The sequence below is a fragment of the Diadema antillarum genome, unplaced genomic scaffold (genome assembly GCF_040938485.1).
Source record: "Diadema antillarum isolate AM-2024a unplaced genomic scaffold, OU_Dant_1.0 seq00000217_RagTag, whole genome shotgun sequence".
In the NCBI taxonomy this organism is placed as follows: Eukaryota; Metazoa; Echinodermata; class Echinoidea; order Diadematoida; family Diadematidae; genus Diadema; species Diadema antillarum.
The window spans coordinates 2,029,886-2,053,090 of NW_027271272.1; the positions used below are offsets into that span (position 1 = coordinate 2,029,886).

The following is a 23,205-nucleotide window of genomic DNA, read 5'->3' on the forward strand; positions in this document are numbered from 1 at the left end:
GGGGGGGGGGGGTTGAAAGAAAGATCGATTTTGTACAAATAGCTACCACGTGTTCAATACGCACGCACTTCAATTTCAGTCAGTCACCATCGGTGCCTCTGCGATATACTTATTCGATGATATATTTCCATCCTCGATGCTGATCCTCGTCCATGTGTTTAAATAATTAAACTGGAACTCCTATGGTGAGAATGACGCCATGATTCTCCAGTAGAGCAGACGTAAATACTGAAAGAGGCTCCCGTGGATAAATTAATCCATACCATTTTAATTTCAGATATTTTATTAATCATCATCATCAGAGAGCGATTATTATCTGTCAGCTCGTGGGGTGGAATCGTGCAAACCTCAACAAGACAAATAAACCCGTATTTGAATGGAAGGCATACGGAAATTATTGTATGTATGAACGTTAAAATGCTTCAAAGAGTGTGTTGAGGCAGGTGCAGAATATCACCCAAAAGCAAATGTACGTGTGTAATGCTGTTTCGTCAGTATTAGCCCTCTCCTACCAGAATTACCTGTCAAAATTTTCAACCATATATTGCCATTTATCCATTCGCAACCCCAAGCCCTGAGCCAAGGGGAACAGCGTCGGTGAAACACCTTGACCAAGGAAAAGTTCATCAGGTAGGATTTGAACTCTGGACCTCGTGTTTAGAAAGGCAGGGTCTTTTCCATCGTACCACACAGTTCCCGTCGCTGGTGAAAACCGAAAATATCGAAGACTGGGAAACGTAGACAGCAACTCTAAGAATAAGGAGTCAACAACAACGCCGAAAACATGAGCAAAAACAAAACCCAAAACAAAAAGAATATACAATAGAAGACAAAGGGAAAATACGGAGAAGCTGACAGAAAAGGAAAGAAGCAAGAGAAAAACGCTTTCGTGTACTCATGAACCTTAACATTTCCAGGGCGATCAAATCTATAATTTGCAAGCTTGTCGAAATTTCGCCTGATCTGCTGCGTGACAAGACGGCCATTTCAGAGATTATGCGCGACGTCTTCAACCATAAATCTTCACAATCTTTCCACCCGAATACCTTGTCCTTGTAATGCTCGTCGACTGCGGAAGTAATCTATAAATATTTGGACAGGGTATTTTCTTCCTAATTCCATCATTTCTACTTTTCAGCAAAATTCAAGTCTAATTTTTCACCCTCTCCCGCTCAAATTGACTTCCGATGTATGGAAGTAGTTGGACAGGACACAAAGAAGCGGAAGGAGTATGGGCTGAATGAAAGAAGATGGACAACAAGAGAGAAAGAGAGAAAAAAAAACCAAAAACGAAAACTTGATAAAAGGAAATCACTTTTAAGAAATGGATACAGGACTAAATCAAAGTTTGAATATCAGTTTAAGCTCGGAATTTTTATGTCCACCATAAAAGCAATCAAAATGCCCTAAGACGCAAGCTCCCGCGGGAACACCACCCCCTGCCATCTCGAGCAGGAATTTTGGATGACGTCTATTGCCTGTTACCATGACTACCGTCAGAGGATTCGAAGCAGCAACTTGATGATGAGCAGTTCGTGATCTTGTCCACGTTGTCACATCTCTTCAGAGTTTGCGAAGAGTGGATCTGACAGGTAATTGGACAGACAGACAGAACGATTCGTAGATGTCAAGTCAGCTATAATAGTCCAACAGATATAGAGAACTAGGTAGATTAATAGATTATGGGTATGCGGTGAAAGAAAGGGAGGTAGATGGTAGGAGGGGTGAGTAGATTAATCGATAGGGTAGAGGAAGCAAGCATGTCATGTTCAGCCTCTTTGGCAGAATGGTGGTTCATCAGAATTGATGCTGTCAATAATTGGCAGAAAATGTAGCGGTGTTGGTTGAATGTCTCGGTCATCGGGGATGCTATTGAGAGATGGACTCTTCACATGGGAGAAACATGTCGATTCCAACCATCGATCGTATTCCCCCTCCCTGTCACTCCTCCCATCTCCCCCCCCCCCCACGTAGGTAAATATTTACTTTCTCTCTTGGATGCGCTCAAGGTCAGTGATGGCTTGGAAAGCTGATGCTCGTTATGGCGACTTTATACCCTGAATCCTCCATCGTGTTCTTTATCTGCCCGCAGGATCTGAAGAGTCTATTCAACCCTCTCACGATCACAAAGTTATCTTGACAATGACATCAACATTGGGCATGAACAGGTTGCCGATAGTAATAATACATGTAATAGGAGTGAAGGTTTCTACAAGTATCATTCTTACCTTTTTCTTTGATGTGTGTGTGTGTGTGTGTGCGTGTGTACTTGTGCGATGTGCATCGATCTCTTTAAAACGTTTCGATTGCAAAACAACTTGATCCTCGTGACTGATTGGTTGAATGGTTGAATGCACAAATTCGGCAAATTCGCCAACGTTTCAACGATAACTGTCTCCGTGCCATGTCTGAGCATTATGCGACATTAATGAGAAAAGGTAGGCTTCCATCCTACCTATTTCTTGTGATATGAGGGTCTGAAAGGAAAAGACATGTGTTTCTTTACCCTTCCCTTTAATTGTTTTGCTTTGAATTGTTTTTCATAATCTTTTGATATACACCACTTTGGCGAAATCCATAATCTAATGTGGTTCTTGTGGCTAGGGACACAACGAAAGTTGCAGCTAAAAGTTGATCGCCGAGCGAAGAATGAAGCAGAAACTCTTAGTCAATTTCCTCCTTTCGCCTGCCATTCAGCAGATTAATATCCGACCACTTATCTCATTCAGAAGAAAATTGTTAGAGGTACAGTGTGCGGGAATCTGTTGGTATCAACCTTGAGGGAACAATGATGTCACAATATCTAGCGCTCTGGCTTTCAAACTTGCATCCATTTATTTCCACTGATAGAATTGAGTGACTTGTAATTTCCCGCGATTATCACAACCTTCTATGTCTATTCAGAGGGTACGACAAGTGCGTGCAATTTCACAACAAATTGAATCGATCGAGACATTGCTTCCAGAGTTTGAACAGGGAACATCCATTTCTGGTGATTATGAGAGCTGGTGAAGGCTACCTTTTTTTATGTTGTAAGAATTTTTCATTCCTTTCTCGTATACAAAATGAATTGATTGAAACGAAATACATGACTTGAATGGAAACGGTTTTTCTCAATGAAAGCGTCGGTGTAGGAGTATTCTCTTCCGAAGAGCAATGATACTATATAGTTCACTTTCTTCCCTGGATACACTTTATGTGGTTACAATTTATCGAAAAACTACAAGTTATATTCACTTATTATGTGCATAGTGTAATGAAACGTGAAATCAATCAATTAACATTGCTCTTGTCATCAAAATTATTGCATTAAAATTATTAATATGATTATACGAAATCCATTGTGCTTGCGGCCCCTCCAATACACAACAAGCACGTCACCTATTGATTCAGGCCTATGGTATATTTTCTCCTTTATATCGTTTAGACATTGTTAGACGTCACAGGCACGAATGACGCATAAGTAGTAGTCGCTCCTTCTTTCTCCTCCCATAGTTATATCAAAGACAAAAATAGAATTCCACAGCAACCTCAAGTAGTTTGTTGCGGATCGTAAGGACGCAAGTCCACGTATGTTGATTCTGAAATAAACTGACACTACGGCGGGAACACTAACGAACAAGACAAAGGACTTAAGGTCTCCCCAAAGCAGTATGTCATAAACAGACATCCACTGGACATGATGTTGGTAACTTACATCGCATCCAAGAAAAAGAAAGGAAAATGTATCACAATATGCAGCTGATATGCACAAAGGTATTATAGGGAGAGCATGAACGTGCAATCGTGATTATATCCATCGCATGGATATCGACTGAAATACACTAACGACCTTCTTATGCGCTCGGTGAATCTCTGCAGCAGAAAGCAGGGTGCCATAAATTTCCTCGGGGTTACCAGCGTTCGAATGTCTCCTATCTAATTAATGAAACCACCCGCCCCGTCCCCTTTGTTTTAGAGGGTAGAATGTGATGACATCATAATATTATAAAACAGCTTAGATCTCGTCATAACCGCTTCGGGCAACTTTAAAAATACCCCAGTATATAACCCCGATATGACATTCCCATAGGGAATTGAGACTAATAGCAAGAGTAAACACATCAACAGTGTTCTCTCAGTATCTCGGTATACTCACGTGTGCGCTCACACACACACACACACACAAACACACACACACATGTATACATATTATACATACATAAAGAATGTATAATATCTTGGTGGTTATAGTATATCATACATTCGATTATTTTACACACTGTCATACGGTTCGGTATAGAGGTCTCTATGTATCCCAAGCAAGCTCAAATGAAACATCTTGGATCGGGGTGAAAGATATACAGATCTGAATAAAGAAAGACATGCAGGAAAGGCAGAAAAGGATGAAACGACACCACGTGATATTCTTCTATTCCGTCGACCGCTTTTGGTAAACGCAATCTCTTCCTTCCTCGCCTAACCTATTGAGATTGAATATCCTAGGCCCTGCCAATTTAACTAGTAGAACAAACTGTGGCGGACAGAGCAAGAACATAATTATTAATCCAAGTGACTTGAAAAAAAGGATTCCACCTGAACCCTGGGACCTACATTATTTGTCGACGGTGACTTTCACTTTTTTATTTTTGTACCAATATACGTAACTCCATATTTCTGCTGATCTTCATTTTCCTTGCAAATCTTTTTCAGCCGGACTTCAGAAAGCATGAAACGAAGCGTATATTGTATGAACCATACGCGAAGATTTCACCGCACATAAATGTGTCCAGTAATGGGTTTTTCCTTAGGAGTTAGGCCTTTGACGTCAAATCCAAATATTTTGTATCTCCTGTTGAGCGGATGTGGAGAATTCGAAACAAACCGGGGTAATTTGAAAGGCACAAAGTATATAATATGATTTTCCTACGCGATATCAAAAGAAGGTATCGTACAGAATGATCTGCGTACGTGTTTTGTTCGTTAGTCCTTTCGTCTTTGCGCGTGCTGAGGACACAACAATCAAACCTGTTGTTACTTCTTATTTTGCGAAAGTAGAAAAATTACGAATGCCCGGGTATCACAATTATTGCATTTTTTATTCGAAAAAGTCAAACAACTTCCTACTAAAGATTCATCTTGCGACGGTCCCCCCGAGTTAACCCAGACGACATCGCGGTAATCACGTGGGCATAAAATGAAATGACGCAGTAATTTCAAGCCCATCTGGTAACGCGGGACGTCACAATAATATTACGCGCCATTACGAGAGACGATCGTGAAAAGAAATTCCATTCAGACGATGAAATAACAAAACAGAACTGGCAGATAAAATGCAACAGGGAAAGCCTAATAATTATGATTCCCTGCGTCTGCATTCAAGGATGAAAGCCGATGAACCGACGCAATTAGTGTCCCCTGCATTTTCTGAAGTACCAAATTAATCAAGCTTTGACTGTTTCATGTGGCACTACAGTGGTACGGGCAGACGACCAAAACAGCGCTAAGAAGAGGAGTGGCAGGGGGGGGGGGGAGATAGGAAGGTAATTGTCGTTGTAGTAGTGGCAAAAGTGTTGGACGAAAGCGACAATGCCAACGCAGGTGTTGCATAAGGCATAGAAATAGTGAAAAAGTAACATTTTGCGAGTTGTTAACAGTATTTAGTTGTCATATAAAGTCATGGCACATCAGTATATCACAGACGAAAAAGAAGAAAAGTCTAGTCAATAAAGCGTAATCAATATACTGTATATACAAAGAAAGCGTCGATGTAGGTAACCTACCAGTATGTAGAGTAGTTGTATAGTATGTATTATAATTATGCCAACCCTAAAATGCAATAAAAAGGGACATGATGGGAGAATCAGTACACTGTAAGAATAGAAGTATGTGTATTTGTATTTGTGCTTGTGTGTGTGTGTGTGTGTGTTTGTGTGCAATGATATCAAACCAAATCTACCAACCCTGTGTTCAAAAGACTCTATGTATACAGTTAACAACAAAATTATTATGGAGTGATGGTGATTGGGTGTTAACTTTTTACTCCTATTCGTCCTCTATAAATTGACATTAATTCCAGTTTCATAACAATAGAAATGTTGAGATATAACACCCAATCACTGTCAACCCATCCTTTACTTGTTAGAAATCTGCTCAAAACTAAAAATTTCCCAGGGGTATGAATAATTTTGCTGTTAAAGGGATGGTACAGTATTGGTGGAGATGACAATTAACGCAAAAGATAACACATTTTACAGGAAAGCCCTTAATAGAGGTGACATATGACCTTTTTGTTGTTGTTGCTGGTTTTGTTTTTGTTTTGCTTTTGTTGTATTTTGTTTGTTTGTTGTTGTTTTTTTCATGAAGACAGCACATTAACACTGGGAGGTCCAAAAGCGACTTCGCTAATATTTCGATACATTTGCTCTGATTACCTGTTTAGATTTGCGTTAGGCGTACGTAACATTTCCTTTGCTGGAGTAATGCAAATGATGGAAGATGCTTATAGAGACAAGTAATCAGTCTAACACTCACTTTGAGCTTTGTTTAAAGCGACATTTTTTATCGTTACGCAAAAAAAAGTCCTGTAAGAAAGTATGTCAAACGTTGCTAACGGAAAGAAACACAAATCAACATTTCTACAGATCAATTGACTTGTCCCGACCATTGCAGCACAGATTATAGGTGGAAGACCATGGGGCATTTGGCAAGTAAATTAAGGCGCAATATAGATCTTACATAGCCAATCATAACGTATACCTTCACAGCAAAGGTTGTTGCCAACAATCAGACAGCTTGATCTAAATTTCCCGAAATGGCAACAACACATGCAAGTAAATGATATCAAAGCTAATGAATACATTAAGCATAACAAAATTATTGTATAAGTATACAGACATGTGAATATATCAGTTAACCGGCCTATTGATGGGGAATGTTGGGGGTAGTCGCACAAAACGTTTTATTCATATGACTACGGCGCTTCAAAAAAAAAAAAAAAAAAAAAAAAAAAAAGGGGGGGGGGGAGGGGGTCACACCATGCAAGGACACAATTCAGGACAAAATTACTTGGCTGAACGCCGCACATTCACCTTTCGGGCGGCACCTTCCGATAGCATAATCTCCTCTCGGTGCTACATGACACAGTTAACAAAAAATAAAAAGGCGCAATTTTAGGGCAGCACTGCAAAGCCAAATTTGACATCAATCTTTCATAAACTTGAAATTATGTATAGTGTGAAGGCACCTTCATTTTACTTCACCTTCATAGCTACTCCAGTGTGTATAATTTCTTTTTTCTTCAACGAGCAAATGAATACTCTGTAATCTTCTTTTCTCTATTTTTTTTGTCTCCTCCCTACCAATATAAGCAGGCGAAATATAAACAGCTATTCGACGCGTAGTTTAGAATCGCTTTAAGTAAAATCACAGGAAATCGAAATGAACATCAAAATACAGCAGGATGTCGCTTGCCAGTGGCAATTCCGATATTTACCTCTAGAGAAAGAGCACAAGCCTGGAGTAAAACTGAAGTGAAGTCAAACTATATATACTCATATCTTGAAAGGGGGCTGGTTTTAGGACAAGCATTTATGCATTTATGGGTTGTGGCGCGGTTGGGGGAGTTAGGAAGGAATGGCAAAATGTGAAGGGCGAGGGTGAACGGGGTTGGGTAGGTAATCAAATCAGAGAGAGCAAGAAATTCAACAAGTTAGTTCTCTCTCTGCAGCATCAGATTGTGTATTGACAAAGAAAATCTATCAAAAGAGATATTGAATAATTATAATCACGTTCTTTTTTTTTGTTATTCTGTCACCATCCGATAATTCATCCAATAATCTATCAATCATTCTATCACATATGCAATTCAAACACAGGGATGAGTTTAAGCGATTAGCCAAAATTGATAATTTCATCATAACCTCGATGTACTGACAGGCGATAAAACATAAAATACGATGAAAATTGCATGAAAATCTCAAAATAAAAGAAACGCTCCCTATTATAGATTTCGCGAAACATTAGTAGCTCATGATATTCCATAGCTGCTTCGGATATAAAAATGCTCGAATCTAAAACTTAGAAGATTAATGCCTTCATAGCTTTAACTGCAAGACAAACTTCAATGTTTTTGACGCGGACCACACGAGGTCAAAGTACGCAAAAATATCATCAAAAAGATACATCGCACTTTCAGCAAACTGCATTCCGATAATTATTGTGTTTGGAGTTCACAGCTCAGTCGTTAGTTCATACAAAATTTCGTGATCCACAGGGGAAGAATAAGGAGTGACGAAAATTCTATATGAAAGCCGGTGCCATTAATGCGCCTGGGCCCTGTTTCATAAATCTGTTCGTAAAGTTACGAACAATTTACGAGCGACTGGTTATCAGTTCTGATGCGCTATACTTATCAGAATTTCCATAATTCAGCACAAGAACCGATCACCAGTCGCTCGTAAGTTGTTCGTAACTTTACGAACAGCTTTATGAAACAGGGCCCTGGTATACTACCGATGACATACAACCAGATGAGGTTTGTGTTCCTTGGACAGAGAGTGTAGGCAATTCATTTCGTCCACCCAATGAGGTATACCGTGATACCGCCTTGCTTTACCCTATACATGTATACGACATTGAAAGGTAACGTCATTCCAGTATTCGTGCTTCAGGAGGGTAAAAAGGTATTTGAGCACATAGTGACCAAATTACGCGTGAATACGCTAGCAGTTAATGGAGACACGTGAAACATCCCCTCCACCGACAGCCAACTACTCTGAACACCTACACCCTAATCACTACATCCAAGGAAGTATCACACATCTCCTTGTTATATCACGCATGTTTCGATATGTCAGAATGTGACGCCTACCAAGCAGGTAGCATGTTATCTTTCTCTCTCCTCGTACCATCGTCGGTCTTCATTCCGTACCCAGGGGTGGATCCAGGAATTCTGTAAAGGGGGGAGGGGGGGGGGGGGGGCGTAACTATTATTTTTGGTGCCACTTCCGGGTTTCATTTCATTCTTTTTCTTTTTATTTCTTTTGTTTTTAACGATAAATAAAGGGGGGCGTGCGCCTCTTGCGCCCCCCTCTGGGTCCGCCACTGCGTACCTTCCTCAGAATTTCTGTCCTCCCGTTGTTCTGATCACATTCATCCTCATACTTATACAAACGATTCAGCTGACGGTCAGTTGACAAGGACTACAGTCTTCACATTAATTGACAGACCAGTTTAAAAGGAAGCTGTTGGAAGATCGTAGTACTGCCATTGCGGTAGTCTTCTGAGAACGGCATTGGTGTATAACACAATGGAATATTTGAGATAAGTTGGTATGGACAGGTGGAAGGTGAGACTGAGTCCATCCTCAAGTCTACGGAAGTGCGGCTTCCGTGGCCCGGAGCGACTGAAAGCTAAGTAGATGGCTCTGTCTGCAATGTGCATCGCGATTTGACAATTAATTTGCATCTCGCACCATGTCCCAACCGATTCACCCCAAGGCCTAACGTCCACGCAACACCGGCGGTGAACCTACTGAACACTTCTTCTGTCGTATGATGCAATACGAAATAGAGGTCATAGGCTTATGTAGTTCTTTGTTTCTTGTTTGCTTCATTTCCCACTGTGAGAAGGTGGCTGGATAGCCAACGTATATTCAGCTGCACTAGCTGGTCTTCCACTGGGTTCAGTTGGGTGTGAAGCGACCACTTCAACGGGTATTACGTACCCTTCTCTTTGCGATAAATGAAAGGGGATCCTTTACCTGCATGAGTTGTGACTCTCTCACACACAGGACCTCCATTTTATGTCATATCCGAGGGACAGCTGCTAGAAGGGCAGCATCGCTTGGTTTGGCAAGTTCTGTGCACGCCCTCCTGGAAACTTCGAAAGTCGACAGTCCTCGATCCACGATGTGACATAGAGTTTGGTCGAGATGACGGCAGTCAGACGTCGGATTACCCACGAATCCCCATTTATATAGACGGCGGCCTGTCCTTGCATGGAAGGTTCCGACGCGGTTCAGGGTCAGCCACTGTTCCCAAAGGAGGTCAAAGCCCTTTGGCTTTGTTGTTGGGTCAGTGACAGTGTGGCAGGCAACTTGAGCGGTATCGGAGACTGCATCAGACCAGCACGGATATGCGCCATTCACTTTTGGAGTCAAAGCATTCCAGTGACACAAGGGATATCCAGGCTGGCTTGCGGGATTTCACACGTATTACTGGAAAGTTATTCAGGTCATCGTGGATTCGATGGTCAGAGTCTGCATTGATTGCATTGGCAACCATTGACATCCTTTCCTTCCTGCATAGGGCTTTACTAATAAATGCAATCAACCTTATGCAATAAAACTGAATAGGCGATGGATTCCGTTCATGGTCTGGCTTGTGCAACGCTTTCAGGCGACGCCTGGAGTGGCCCCCATCCGTAGCCTCCGCTCCAGTGCTTTCGAAAAGTAAAGTTCGCATTACTGTTCCTTACATGGCGCCTAACGACCAAATCAATGACCCCTCCTGGAACTTCTTCGAAAGATCTCCTACGCTGGAATATTACCATAGCCTACAGCCCAGGAACCAATCCCCGGCTCTCGCTGGTCCAGCTCGATAGGACAGCAACGACTAAAATACGGACTGATATCTAGGTCATCAGAGAATCAAAGTGAACCAAAAATAAACTCGAAATCAACACTAAAAACATCCTAAATGTCGATTTTGCGATCGACCGTCCAACGCCGTTCCCATGCTGCTACAGTCTACATTTAGAAAAAAGAATTAATCTCATTTTTTTTTTAACGCCAAATAAGGTTGTTTAATGCTAAGACTAGGGTTTAGGGGTTATCGTAGGCTTGCATAATTACAATGTATGTCAGTCATTATTCTAACAGGTAAGCAACCAGTAGGGGAATGCACCTGTGTTTCTAGAAAATCTTCGATGCAGGAGGAATCAAGGGGAAGCTCATAATTTGATGAACAACATAAAGAGTCCCAAGATGACACCACGGCTTCCACAACAACTAGACTCGTGTTTCCTGAAACTCCGTGCACACGTGACTTCAAAGCAAAGAAACAAAGCTTGTGTCATATTGTTGCGGGACACGGTTCCAACAATGATACCGACATCAGTAGCAGAAAAGCCCGACCGCCACTTTATGGCCCCGTCTACCGGTAAATACTTACTCCAGATGGTGTCTTATGGCGGCAATATATTTGGAGAGGGATGGAGAATAGATAGAACAACAGGAGTAACGTCATTATACGTCTATGAAACGTCTGCTGAAGTACGATTACCATCTTTATTGAGCTTCGCTCACAATATCGAACGCCCGAGTATTACGGCAGGACTACGGCTATTAAACATCCAGTTTGCGTCATAATGAAGACCATGCTCTGTCAATTGCTTCATTGCAACAGTCGTAGCTCCTGGACAGTCCACATCGCTCGATAAAGTTTATCTTGGATAACTATTATTTTTGAGTTTATCATCACACTTCATTTCATTATGCCAGCTACATCAAGCATGGGCAAGGGCGGTGGAACAACGACCCATGCCAGGCGAATTCAGAGGCCTCCCAATCCTCCTCCAAGAGAAGAGTCTTCAGACTCGGATGTCCAGAGGTCCCACAAGAGGACGTTCTAACACCTGAAGAAGGGATACCAGAAGGGGCACCAGCACATTCAGAAGCTCGGATGAAGGAGAAGAAGACCAGTGACCTTCAAGCTGAAGGACCAAGAGGACGAGGCCATGGCGATTGAGTGGGCCCAAGAAAATTGCCTGTTCTGGCACCAGAGGGACCAGAACTTCAAGAACTCGAACCAGTGGGATTGTCAACGGACCGAAAAAGCCTGCGAGCTTGGTTATGAAGGTAATTTTGATTATCTTTTAAAATCAAGCTTCAAATCATTGTGAGAAGTTTTAAGCGTTCGAAGTACTGGTATTGCTCATAAATTTGAAGTCTTTTCGTTAAGGCCATATCCTCGTTTTAAGGACCACAGTTTCAAAAGGGTCTTGACTGCACATCAAGTTGTGCCTGCAGAAGGGCTACCTTGTCAGGAGCATCAGGAATTTCATGTATTGTATCATCAGGAACGCCAAGTGGATATGTCCGATTCCCTCCCCTGACCCTTACTCTAATCCTAACCCTGAACCTAATCATAATCCTAACACTTACGCAAATTCTAACCCTAACAATAGCCGTTACCTTTCGTCTAACCCTATCAGTAACAGGTATTTAGCTGGGGAGGGGGGTTGGGGGTAACTGTCGGGGGGGGGGGGTGTGATTGTCCTAATACGGTCCGTTTCTATCCTTTTGGCCATTGCCAATACGTTTCTCGCACTTTTCTCTAACTTTTACATATGCTTTGGCCGTTATCAAGACATATGACGTTAACAGACTTCCAATTTCTGTATCCATCCATTTCTACCATTGTGAAGACTGCCTTTGACCAAGATCAGGCGCTATTGTATTCCTTACGTGAATGTTTGTTTGACGTTATTCAGCTGTTCCGTGCCAATAGCCATAAAAGTTTCAAAAACGGGTAAGAAACGGCCCCAAAAGGAACGCCACGTGTGGAAACTGTCAATCGATATTTTGAACATGCCCAATATTTGGGAATGGCTGGCGCCGTCTGTCAACGTCTGTAAACCAGCTGAAAAAAAAGGAATTTAAAGGTCTAATAAACGTACATGTCTTCATTTTTTCAGACGGTATTGTGAAACGGTGTAGTGTTACAGTAGGCCCAACAATTCGCATTTTACAGTTCTCGTCTTCATCAAGATTTAGTAGACTTTATACGTTTATTGTGTGATCACTTACTCTGAATGACTTAATTACGGGGATTCTTGTTGTTGTTGTTGTCGTTGTTGTTGTTGTTGTTGTTTGTTTTGTTTTGTTTTTTTTTTTGGGGGGGGGGCACCATCATTTCCTGCTTTATCTACATGTAAATGTTTAACTTCAAAGCTATACCAAAACTTTGCTCTTTTAAAATTCTTATAAACGTTCTTTTACGTGCTTTTGCCGGGAAAGAGGAAGGTCTTAATAGTATAGATTACAATTCAGTTTTGTATTTAAAGTTATCCTCAAATAGTAAGCAGCAGTGATTTTGACAGAAAACCTGCAAAGAAGCGATAGGTACACAAGTGGGTAAGTAATTTGAATGTGAGTGTATATTATAGAGTGTTGATATAGGTGGGGAAAACACTACCTTCCTTGATAACGACAAAGTGCAGGAAACATTACACAAGAAGAAAATACAAGGCGCGAATTCTCTGCTTCGTGATACTTCACAGATTATGCGCGTCCAAGAATGCACACGCTACCCTAGGTCATAAACACGTTCAACTTCATCACAGTCATCCTTTGAAGACCCTATCAACGAGATGTCTCCACTCCGCTACCGATCTAAATTCCGCATCAAAAACAGGGTGCAAGTGCGACATATCTAAAATGTCACATTAATCCCAAACATTCCCACTCGTTGAGGCCCTACATAACGTGTGGGTACGTGGTAGTAAATCACTTGCTGTTATTACACTAACAAAGCTTCATGCGCAGGCATTTTATACGGACATATCTCGTTCCTTTCCTCGCTCTTTGTAATTTCCTAAGCCTTTTTCACTCCCTTTTCTCTGTACAAAGTTTTGATTCAAGTGTTTTATCATATGAGCGCGCTCGATCCCTTCACTTTACTAGCAAGCCTTCTCCTAAACCAGACCCGTTTTAAAACGCAATTCGATGCCATTACACCGAGGTTACTATTGCTTTCCGGCTTCCCGTATTGTACCCAGAATGTTGATATAACTGACTAGGCTATAAAGAAAATAAAACAGGGAAAAACGCATTGAGTCTCTCCGCAGCGACAATTCACAGCATAATTCTTTACATGCGGTTTTCACTGACACTTACGAACCTGACGAATTTGCCTCGATGGTACCCGTGGGATGTGCATGCTTTTGCAGCTACGGTGTTCCTCTATTGACACATGGGACGAAATAAAAGTTTTTAATCAATACGACCTATAGATTTAATCGTGGAACCAACGTATGCCACATTTGCGAGACCTACCTAATTACATGATATTATGACGTCATGAAAACTTAAACTACGAAAGCAGAGCCATCTACATACAGAATTTGGAGACCTCGGTTTCAGCTGGTCGCAACATGGCGTGCATTCCTTTGTTACATGATTGCTTATAACAAAGCATCTTGACGCCATATTGTTACTCACTAAAAAAGAGTTCGCCCCAGACTTTGTGTAAAGATGGTACTGCATGGGAGTATCTAGTCGCACCTAATAGAGCTTTTTTATTTGACATGATCATGGTCACTATTCTCCCATGCACCCCCCAATTTTTTTTTTCTGGGGTGGGGGGGGGGGGGGAATGGACGAGATTCTCAAAGCGAATGGAAACTAACATGACACTTCTGACACTATATACTAATCCATTGCACAATGAGTTTTTAGGTTTGTTTTTTTGCATTATCCTCCCTACACACTGACACAATCAAAACGATTGTTGTGATAATGGTTGACAAGGCTAGCAATGTAATCATGAAAAAAAAATGAGAGCTTAAATAACAATGAACGGAGATAAAGTTTGGATACTATGTACAAGTAGAATCGATGAGATGCAGCAAATGTTCTGTCCCAAGAAACTTCCTCTTCGTCAGAAGAGGGCGCTCTACGTCTTTTCTCGTTTTCGTTTATATATTATACATGTATAAATATTATAGTATACATCTTGTAATCGTGCAGCAAGTCATTAGTAGCCTGATACATTAGGAAACAAATACATGATGCATATGACATCAACAATAACTGCAGTCTCTTACATGATGTATATGACATCAACAATAACTGCAGTCACAACCTTTAAAGCAGCATACATATGTTACGCGTGGGGAGTATTTTAATAGACTATACCACCTTCTCACATTTTATGGTGCAAATGTTTCGCTCCCAGAACCACAAGGTGAACACTGAATCAAATGAAAAAAAAATAAATATAATTGGATGATTCTCTCTGCCTGTAGTGCCCAATGAAGTCGTCATACATAAAAATTGAACTACAGCCTTAAGAATTTTTAGTATTGAGTCGCATTTTTCACATCACTTTTAGCTAAAAATGCATCAAAAAGATATCGGTTTCAAGCAACAAGTTTATATCTAACCCATTGAAGTGTTTCGTTGCAATGGACTTATTGTTATATTCGTAGTGATTTGCCATTGCAGTTTGATATTTACACAAACTAGTCACTATTCGTACAATCATGTAGGATTTGGAAGGACAGTCGTCAAACATATGACACACCGTAGAATGTACTGAATCCTTGAAGCAAATTACAGAAATGAATTCCGTCATGTGATTATTCACGTATGAAACCAAGATTTCGTGCGCGGGTGTTGGTATGTGCGTGTTTGGAGGAGAAAGAGCGGAGGTATTGCAATATTTCTGGACATCAAAGTCTTACCGTGTGTTGAATTCATGGCAAAAACCTAGTTAAGTGTTATCGCGCATCGCTCCGTTTACATCTAAACAGGACCATCAATCATACATGAGCAACTCATTGCTTCTTGAAATACCAATTGAATACATACAAATATCAGTAACAGCTGCGACACATCAAGGAGATTCGAGAAATGGAGTCACAACAGTCTTATTCGCTTTGATCCCATGCTCGAAGCCGCCACTCAAAAATATTTGAAGTTTGTGTCAAACTGGATCTGCCGCTCAGATACGAAGACAATATTGACTCGTGTCTCATTGCATAATCACCAGCCACTTTCCAAGGAAGATATGTCTTTGTGATGGTAATTACTTATCGCTATCCCTACTTACAAACGATGGGCGGTAGACAATGGTAAAGGCAAGGGGGTGCGCGAATAGAAATTGCTCAAATATTGCTGAAATAGATATCAAAATTACTCGACGGTACGTGTCTGTACGCTAACCTGACATATTAATTTACAAAGAACTATACTTGAGGATGATAACATATTAGTTTCATTTTGCAGAAAAAAAAGAGAAAAGTGATAAAACCGGCTTTCCATGAGGGTAAAATTTCAAACACTTTCACAAAATACAGCTCAGATTTACACTTTTGCACATATTTTCGAACGGAATTGACTTTTGTCTTATATGCTTTATCATTAGGTGAAATTTCATTGCATTTGATACATAATTATAAACGAGCAGCATATACCCGATATTAAGTTAGCGTTAAAAATGAATCTTCAGATTGCTCAGAAAGATGGCGGCTTCAACCATCGAACATCAAAGGCACAAACGCACCTGTGGAATTCTTTTGTCCATCCATAGAAAACTGACAGCTGATTGAATAATTATAGTCAGTTGTAACTCCATCTCTCGAATCTCCTAGGAAGCACATTAGCGAATGTGCAAACATCTACCCCCTCACTCTCTCTCTCACTCTCTCACACGCATGAACTGACGCACTCGCAAAATTAGTACACTGCGCCAACACACTACTCGAGTATACTGTACGTAAACCTTAAATTACTACTATCTCGTTGTGAGGCGCGATAATTGATTGGTAATTTTCTATGAAATACCCTTTGCATTCACAATGCCGAGCTATTGAACGAAGAAGTGCGCGTGAATGAACTCATCTGGCCACGTGTGGCGCACGAGTTCGGGGGTGTGCTTACTTCGCGACACAGGATGGTGAGTTGGAAGGCTCGCCGGAAGCGGGCCGACATGACGTTGTAGAGGATGGGGTTGATGCTGGAGCTGATGTACAGGAGTACGATGCTGACGTGGTACAGGCCTTGGTGGTAGATCTTTACGAAGGGCTTCGGCCAGTTGTTGTAGCCGAAGTTGGGCGAGATTCGGATGAGGTGGAACGGGAACCAGCAGATGAAAAAACTAGCGGCAATCAGTACTGCATTGGGGTAGGGGCGAGGAAAACAAGACAAGAAAACATTACACGGACTAAGATCATTTTTTTCCCCGTTGGAATCGCTTTGACTGCAACTGATTTTCGTTGTGATGATGAAAAATGCAATGATGAAAGTGACAACACAAATACTAACGCCAAAATTATGACAATGGTAAAAGTAATGATAATGATATTAATGATAATTAACGATTACAACCGTATTATTGTGTTTGTTTTGTTGGGGCTACTACAAGCGAAGAAGAATATTATGGGCCCTCAATTTTAAGTCTCTGTTTCGAGTCCACTAAGAGTAAAGGTATAAAGCCCTCAGGCAATAGAGTTTATCCCCATTGACTGGTCCCTCCAGGAGGGGGGGGGGGGCGAGGGCTGTGTGTAAATGCTTACTCGTACCATGGAGCTACTAGTAGCTCCATGCTCGTACTTACGAGCATTCAGTTACTTTGCTGGTTGTTAATGAAAGGAAATTCGATCCATTTTCTGTTTTGATCTAAACAACGATTTGATATCAATATGCAAGGTAATGGAAATAACAGAGGTGTAAGCCTAAGATCAAGACTCGTGGAAATGATTACAAAAGTCGTTGAAAGTTTGGATTCACAAAAGTCTGAGGTTGGAGTGGCCACTGATGTACACATTCGACTCCCAACAGGATTCAAATTCTGGTCAAGACGTATGTGTTTTTGCTGATGTAATCACACAAGCATAATTACATTTTTATTCCAAGGTAAGCAATTGGATACCTCCGCGTACCTGGTAATGGATAATATCAGTACCAGTACATGTGTGTGTACGTGTGGATCTCATGATACCTTTCATAACTTACAATTTGTTAGAGCGCTATATAAAATTTTTGCTGTGTTGTTTTTGCATAATGATGGGATGTATCAAAGAGCTGACACTGCAAAAATTTGTGTCCGAATTGTGATCAATAGTACTGTACCCTCGCATGATATTAATCATATATTCTTATGGGCAGAAAAGAGCAGAAATCGAAACTTCATTTCCCATCCAATAGATTTCGAATCAGTCATAAAGCCCCGTGTGATTATTCGCAACCACATAGCATGGAATATTGAGGAGGGCCTACATTCTATCCCCTCTGATAGTCAACGATAAAATCATCACGACACTAAAAACAAAAACAACTAGAAATGTCGCTACAGCGACTGGTTATACCCCCGCCAAACAACATTTCATAAGCTTTGGTCAAAACAACATTTGATAAGCTTTGGTAAAAAAACTGAGGAAGTAGTTAAATCCACAAGATCTTTCCTTGATCTTCTGCCATTAATATGCCGTTACCATGGCAACGTACTTTCGGGTACTGTCGAAAAATGTGTCTTGCACATCTACAACCATCTGTACACACATCTGTACCAAGTTTCATGGAAATTGGGCAAAAACTGAGGAAGTAGTTTGCAACACAAAATTTTCCATCATTTTGGCTCATAATATGTGAGCTGTTACCATGGCAACATACTTTTTGTCACTGTCAAGAAATGTGTCATGCTGACCTATATCCTAAGACAAACATTCAATATGAATTCCATGAGAATTGGAAGAACACTGATGAAGCAGTTTTGCCATGAAGCATTTTGCCCTATATTTTACCAATAACATGCCGTTACCATGGCAACGCACTTTTTGCCACTGCGGAAATATGTGTCTTGCACATTAACATATTCTGATGAACATCTGTACCTAATTTCATAAAAATTGATCTAAAACTGTGGGAGGAGTTCGCGACGCAAGATTTGTACCCATTTTTGCCCATAATATGCCGTTACCATGGCAACGTACTTTTGGGTACTGTCAAAAAATACGTCTTGCACATCTACAACCCAAGGCACACATCTGTGCCAAGTTTTATGGGAATCGGTTGAAAACTGAGGAAGTAGTTCGCGACGCAAGATTTGCAACGGACCGACCGCCCGACCGACCGCCCGACCGCCCGACCGACCGCCCGACCGCCCGACCGCCCGACCGACCGCCCGTCCGCTGATTCCTATATACCCCCTTCAAACTTCGTTTGGCGGGGGTATAAAAACGAAGAAAATGCTTCGGCTGTACTTACCTAACATTTTGACGACCTGTTTTCTTGACTTGATAACCTGATCCTCCTTGTCTTCTTTGGCCTTAATGTTGCCATTCAGGCGACCCCTGACCTTGGTAGAACTCGAACGACGCATCGGAACCTTGAGGTTTACTCCGAACAAGACACGTGCAATGAGGGAGTAGAGTACTATGATGAGGGTCATGGGGAAGAGAAAGAGTACGGTGGCTGAGAAGGCGTAGAAGATGTTGAGTCCATTCGTCCATGATGCCCGGGTCTCGCACACGGTGGACTCTGGGATGCCCGGGCAGCTTTCGTGGGTGTCGTAGGCAACGAAAAGAGGGGTGCTGATTATGAAGGACGCCACCCAGATGCAGACGATGAACTTGATGGCCCGCGAGGTGGAGATAAAGGACCGTGCCTGGATGGGGTGGCAGATAGCCACGTATCGTTCAACCGTGAAGGCCGTAATGTGCAGAACGGTGGTGAAGAGACAGAACTCGATTAGGTAGAAGCGCGTGTGGCAGAGGAAACGCGAGTAGGTCCAGGGCCAATAGCGGAATTCCACCAGCACCTCCATGGGACCTGTCAGGATCAGGAGCAGCAGGTCGGACAGGGCCAAGCTCACCAGGTAGTGGGACGTGGTCTGCAGGACGCGGTTGCGCAGGATCACGATGACCGTGAAGAGGTTCCCAAAGAATCCGAACACGACGAGAGCGAGGATGATCACGGCGTAAGGAACCACGAAGCCGTACTCGTAATGTGCCAGGGGCATGGCGTAGGCCAGATGCGTCATCAACTCGTCCCCCGACAAATCGTAGAAGTACTTCGGGCAGGAGGAGAATTTGCCAACGCAAGTATCGGATATTTTCAGGAACAAGTTATCCTTGGGTTGAAGTCCACTTTCGTTGAATAGTCTCTTGAGCGTCTCAAACGAGTAATCGCACACGAGTCTACTGTTGTTCCAGCTGCTGAAATTAAACAGTGGGTTTGCCACGTCATAGGGCGCGATTTCTGAAACCGTGCTTTCCATTTTTAAATCCTCTCCTTGTCCTTTAATCCGTCTTTAAGTTGTACAACAATCTATGCACCCGAAGATGTGGATTATTTAACCCTGAACATTAAAGCCAACTCGTGTGGTTTTGTGTACTGGCTTATTTCTACCACCCACAGGTATTGAGAATATTTGACTTAAGTTTCCTTCTACTGAAAGTGTAAGCCGCATTCCTGCAGTAAAATTCCGCCTTTCCTCAAAGAACAGGGAAAGGGCTTCATTCACTGCAACATTAAAGTTCTATTTCCGTACGCTGATAAGATTTCTTTCAAAAAGCGTCGACACCGTGCAATTTTCACATGCCATTGTAACCGCTTCGTCTCAAGTAGGAGGGTGAATACACGATTTCCAAACCTTTGAATTATGTACTCGTTTTTGCCTTCCCTACACAATTACGAGAAATCCACGCGTGAGGGCAAATAGCATTCTGTCCGATGCAAGCGTTGTCCTTGGGTTCGCACTCAGCAATCTCCTGTGTCTAAAGAGAGCCTGACCTATGAAAGAGAAATAGAAAAAAAAAATGCCAAAATTACCGTACCGTAATCACATACTTGTAATCGGTGGAAAAAAGAATCGAATGATGGTATTTTTCCCTACTTATTTAATGGTTGACGCAGACAAGTTTCATTGTTATCCATTTTAGATTCTTTTTTGATTGGTGCTTTCCTCGTGCAAATTTCAGGAGCACAGATGCTAAATATTACAGTGCAATGCAAACTACAGACAATCGTTCTGACCGCCTCGTCAATATTAAATACACTGTACTCCCCTTATATCGAACACGGTCACAACGAAATCACGGATACGACAACGGAAAGTTCAGGGCTCAACATAATATCACCTTGATATCCGTTATACACTTTATGGGTTCGAAAATAACGCAATTTCGATATAACGAAAGAAAACAGCCGGTCCCAAGAATTTCGTTGACTGTACTGACCATATGCTGACAATAAACGAAACATGTTGATTTCAACACTGTCTTATCCTATATAAGGAATTTGTTAGACATACGGACTGAGCAATGATTTAGACAAGAGAGAAAAAGAGGAAGAATTCGGTTGTGCACGTACGGTATCACATAGGCACGGATATACCCATGAAAAGTGTGATAACTTATCCTTGCGACTCGAGTCAACTCGTGCCAATTCTTTCCACAATGATATAAGTTGCAACTCTTTGTAATACAGCGGAAACCGAAAATAGAAATGTATGCTACAATACAGCGGCATAACATTCTTTTTTGTTGTTGTTTTTTGTTGTTGTTGGTTTTTTTTTGGTTCTCAGTATCCATTTCTACTGATTTTATTCTTCTATTTGATTTCGACGGATTAAAAATGGAAATGCGTACATTTAAACTTAAAATCTGATTTCCAGTACAACGTATTAACACGATGGCTACCCTTACAGGAAACGGAATCGTTTTACACCTTTAGGCTGAAACTGGTTCGAGATTCGATCATGTGAAGTGCGAAAGCTTAAAGGGATGATATAGTTTTGGTTGAAATGTGTAATTCAGATTTTAACTTTGTGAGAAAAAATAAGAAGCCACTTATGTGAAAAAAAAATTAGTAAAGAGCATACAATCAAAAGAGAAATTGAATGTTTATTTCATGAAAATTGGTTTTGAAATGGGTGATATCCAAATATAAAGCAAAACAAAGTGGTCAAAATAACAGGAGGGTCCCACCTTTTATTAGAGCAACTTTGTGTTCGGATATTTCAGCCATTCCAAAATCGATTTTTATCAAATAAACTTTGAAATCCTAGAACTGTATGCTCTTTAATACTTTTTATGAGTGGTTTCTTTTAATCTCGAAAAATATAGATGCTGAATCCCCATCTCAACCCCAACTTTACCACCCCTTTAGACGAAAACCTGACTGAAGATTCCGTACGACAAGCTGGATTAATGGAAATATGGTTTAATGTGATAACAGTGGGGAAGATGGGGGTGTACGGATTCCATGAATGACTAAATAAATACGCCTGAGAAAAGCAGTGTGCTGTCTAACACATCCATTTTCGTAATTGGCAGTTAACAATTTGCAATTGGCAATTTGCAATCAGCTTTCAATTTCTGTTCGATGGGCATAATCATCGACATTCCCTCAAGGACAGCCCTATATTTTTCCAATCACAAGAGAAGGGTACTATACGTTTATTTTCATTCAATTTCGCAAGATCAACTGCGGGGCTTTACAAGCTTCACCATACAAGATGTTAGCGCAGACCTGCGAAAGATTTTACTCAAAGTATAGGTATTACCTGTTATTCCTGGTCATCCAAACATGCCACATCTTCCTCGCCATCATTACCCCCCTCTGTCACTCTCTCTCTCTCTCTCACAGACACACAGACACACATACATACACACAGACACACAGATGCACACCTTTATGTTCTCGTCTGCGAATCTCGGACGGATAGCTCCACATTCACCGTCAATCCTACTCACCGATTATGTTCCTCACAGTGTAGCAAATATTGCTTAAACAGCCTCTCACTCATCGCAATAACTTCTGGTCCGGATTTACTCCTTTAACTCTACTCCACCGAGGATAATGGTCTATCATCTGCTTGCTTCAACACATCGCAATAATCCCAATGCCGAGGTGACCCGTGGTGTGTAATCTACCAGACGTCTTTCCTCGATCTCTCGAACAAATCAGCCACAGATGCCAGACGAAAACCCTCCATTCGGGCGGCAAAAAAGAAACCCTGTTTCCAATCCCGTTTCAAATATAATGTTAAGCTCTGGACGGATCAAATTCGAATTCACACCCGCAAAACAAATCAAACAAAAAATGAAGTAGAAATAAAATCTATGGATTACATTACTTATTAGAAGGGCTGATTGTTGGATGTCCGTTTTGCGTACGCGATGTGTCTCGGGAATTTAGGCGGTTCAAATTCGCAAAATCCATGGACTTTATTCAGACTACCTATATACGAATAAAGTACGGCTGGTATTGTGTCCAAATGAGTGTGAGATGGTTTGTGCGTATGATCATTAAATTCTTCGTTGTGAATGAGCTCTGAAACTTGTTCGTACGAGAGCAAAAAGAAAAAAGTCGATTGTGTCAACAGACCATTCTATAATTCGATATTTCATTTCCACGAACCGGTGATTATTTCGATGTACTTCCTGCCGTCGGTTTGTGTTCTCAACAACTAATCGATTCTGGCACGAGGCATACTG

At 41.4% G+C, this 23,205-nt stretch overlaps 2 protein-coding genes across 5 annotated transcripts in view; both read right to left on the bottom strand.

Annotated features, from left to right (window-relative positions):
- The window catches only part of LOC139729121 (uncharacterized), a 295,278-nt gene that overhangs the window by 43,890 nt on the left and 228,183 nt on the right, over positions 1 to 23,205 (bottom strand). The window lies entirely within an intron of this gene.
- Positions 16,559 to 23,205, bottom strand: part of LOC139729119 (growth hormone secretagogue receptor type 1-like) — a 223,050-nt gene continuing 216,403 nt past the window's right edge. For all 4 annotated transcript variants that reach the window (XM_071640049.1, XM_071640048.1, XM_071640047.1 and 1 more), the window contains 2 exons: positions 18,971 to 20,497; positions 16,559 to 16,878 (listed from right to left, as the gene is read on the bottom strand). In XM_071640049.1, coding sequence (XP_071496150.1) covers positions 16,559 to 16,878; positions 18,971 to 19,982 — 1,332 coding nt within the window. In that variant the 5' untranslated portion in view covers positions 19,983 to 20,497. The remainder of the gene's footprint in view (positions 16,879 to 18,970; positions 20,498 to 23,205) is intronic.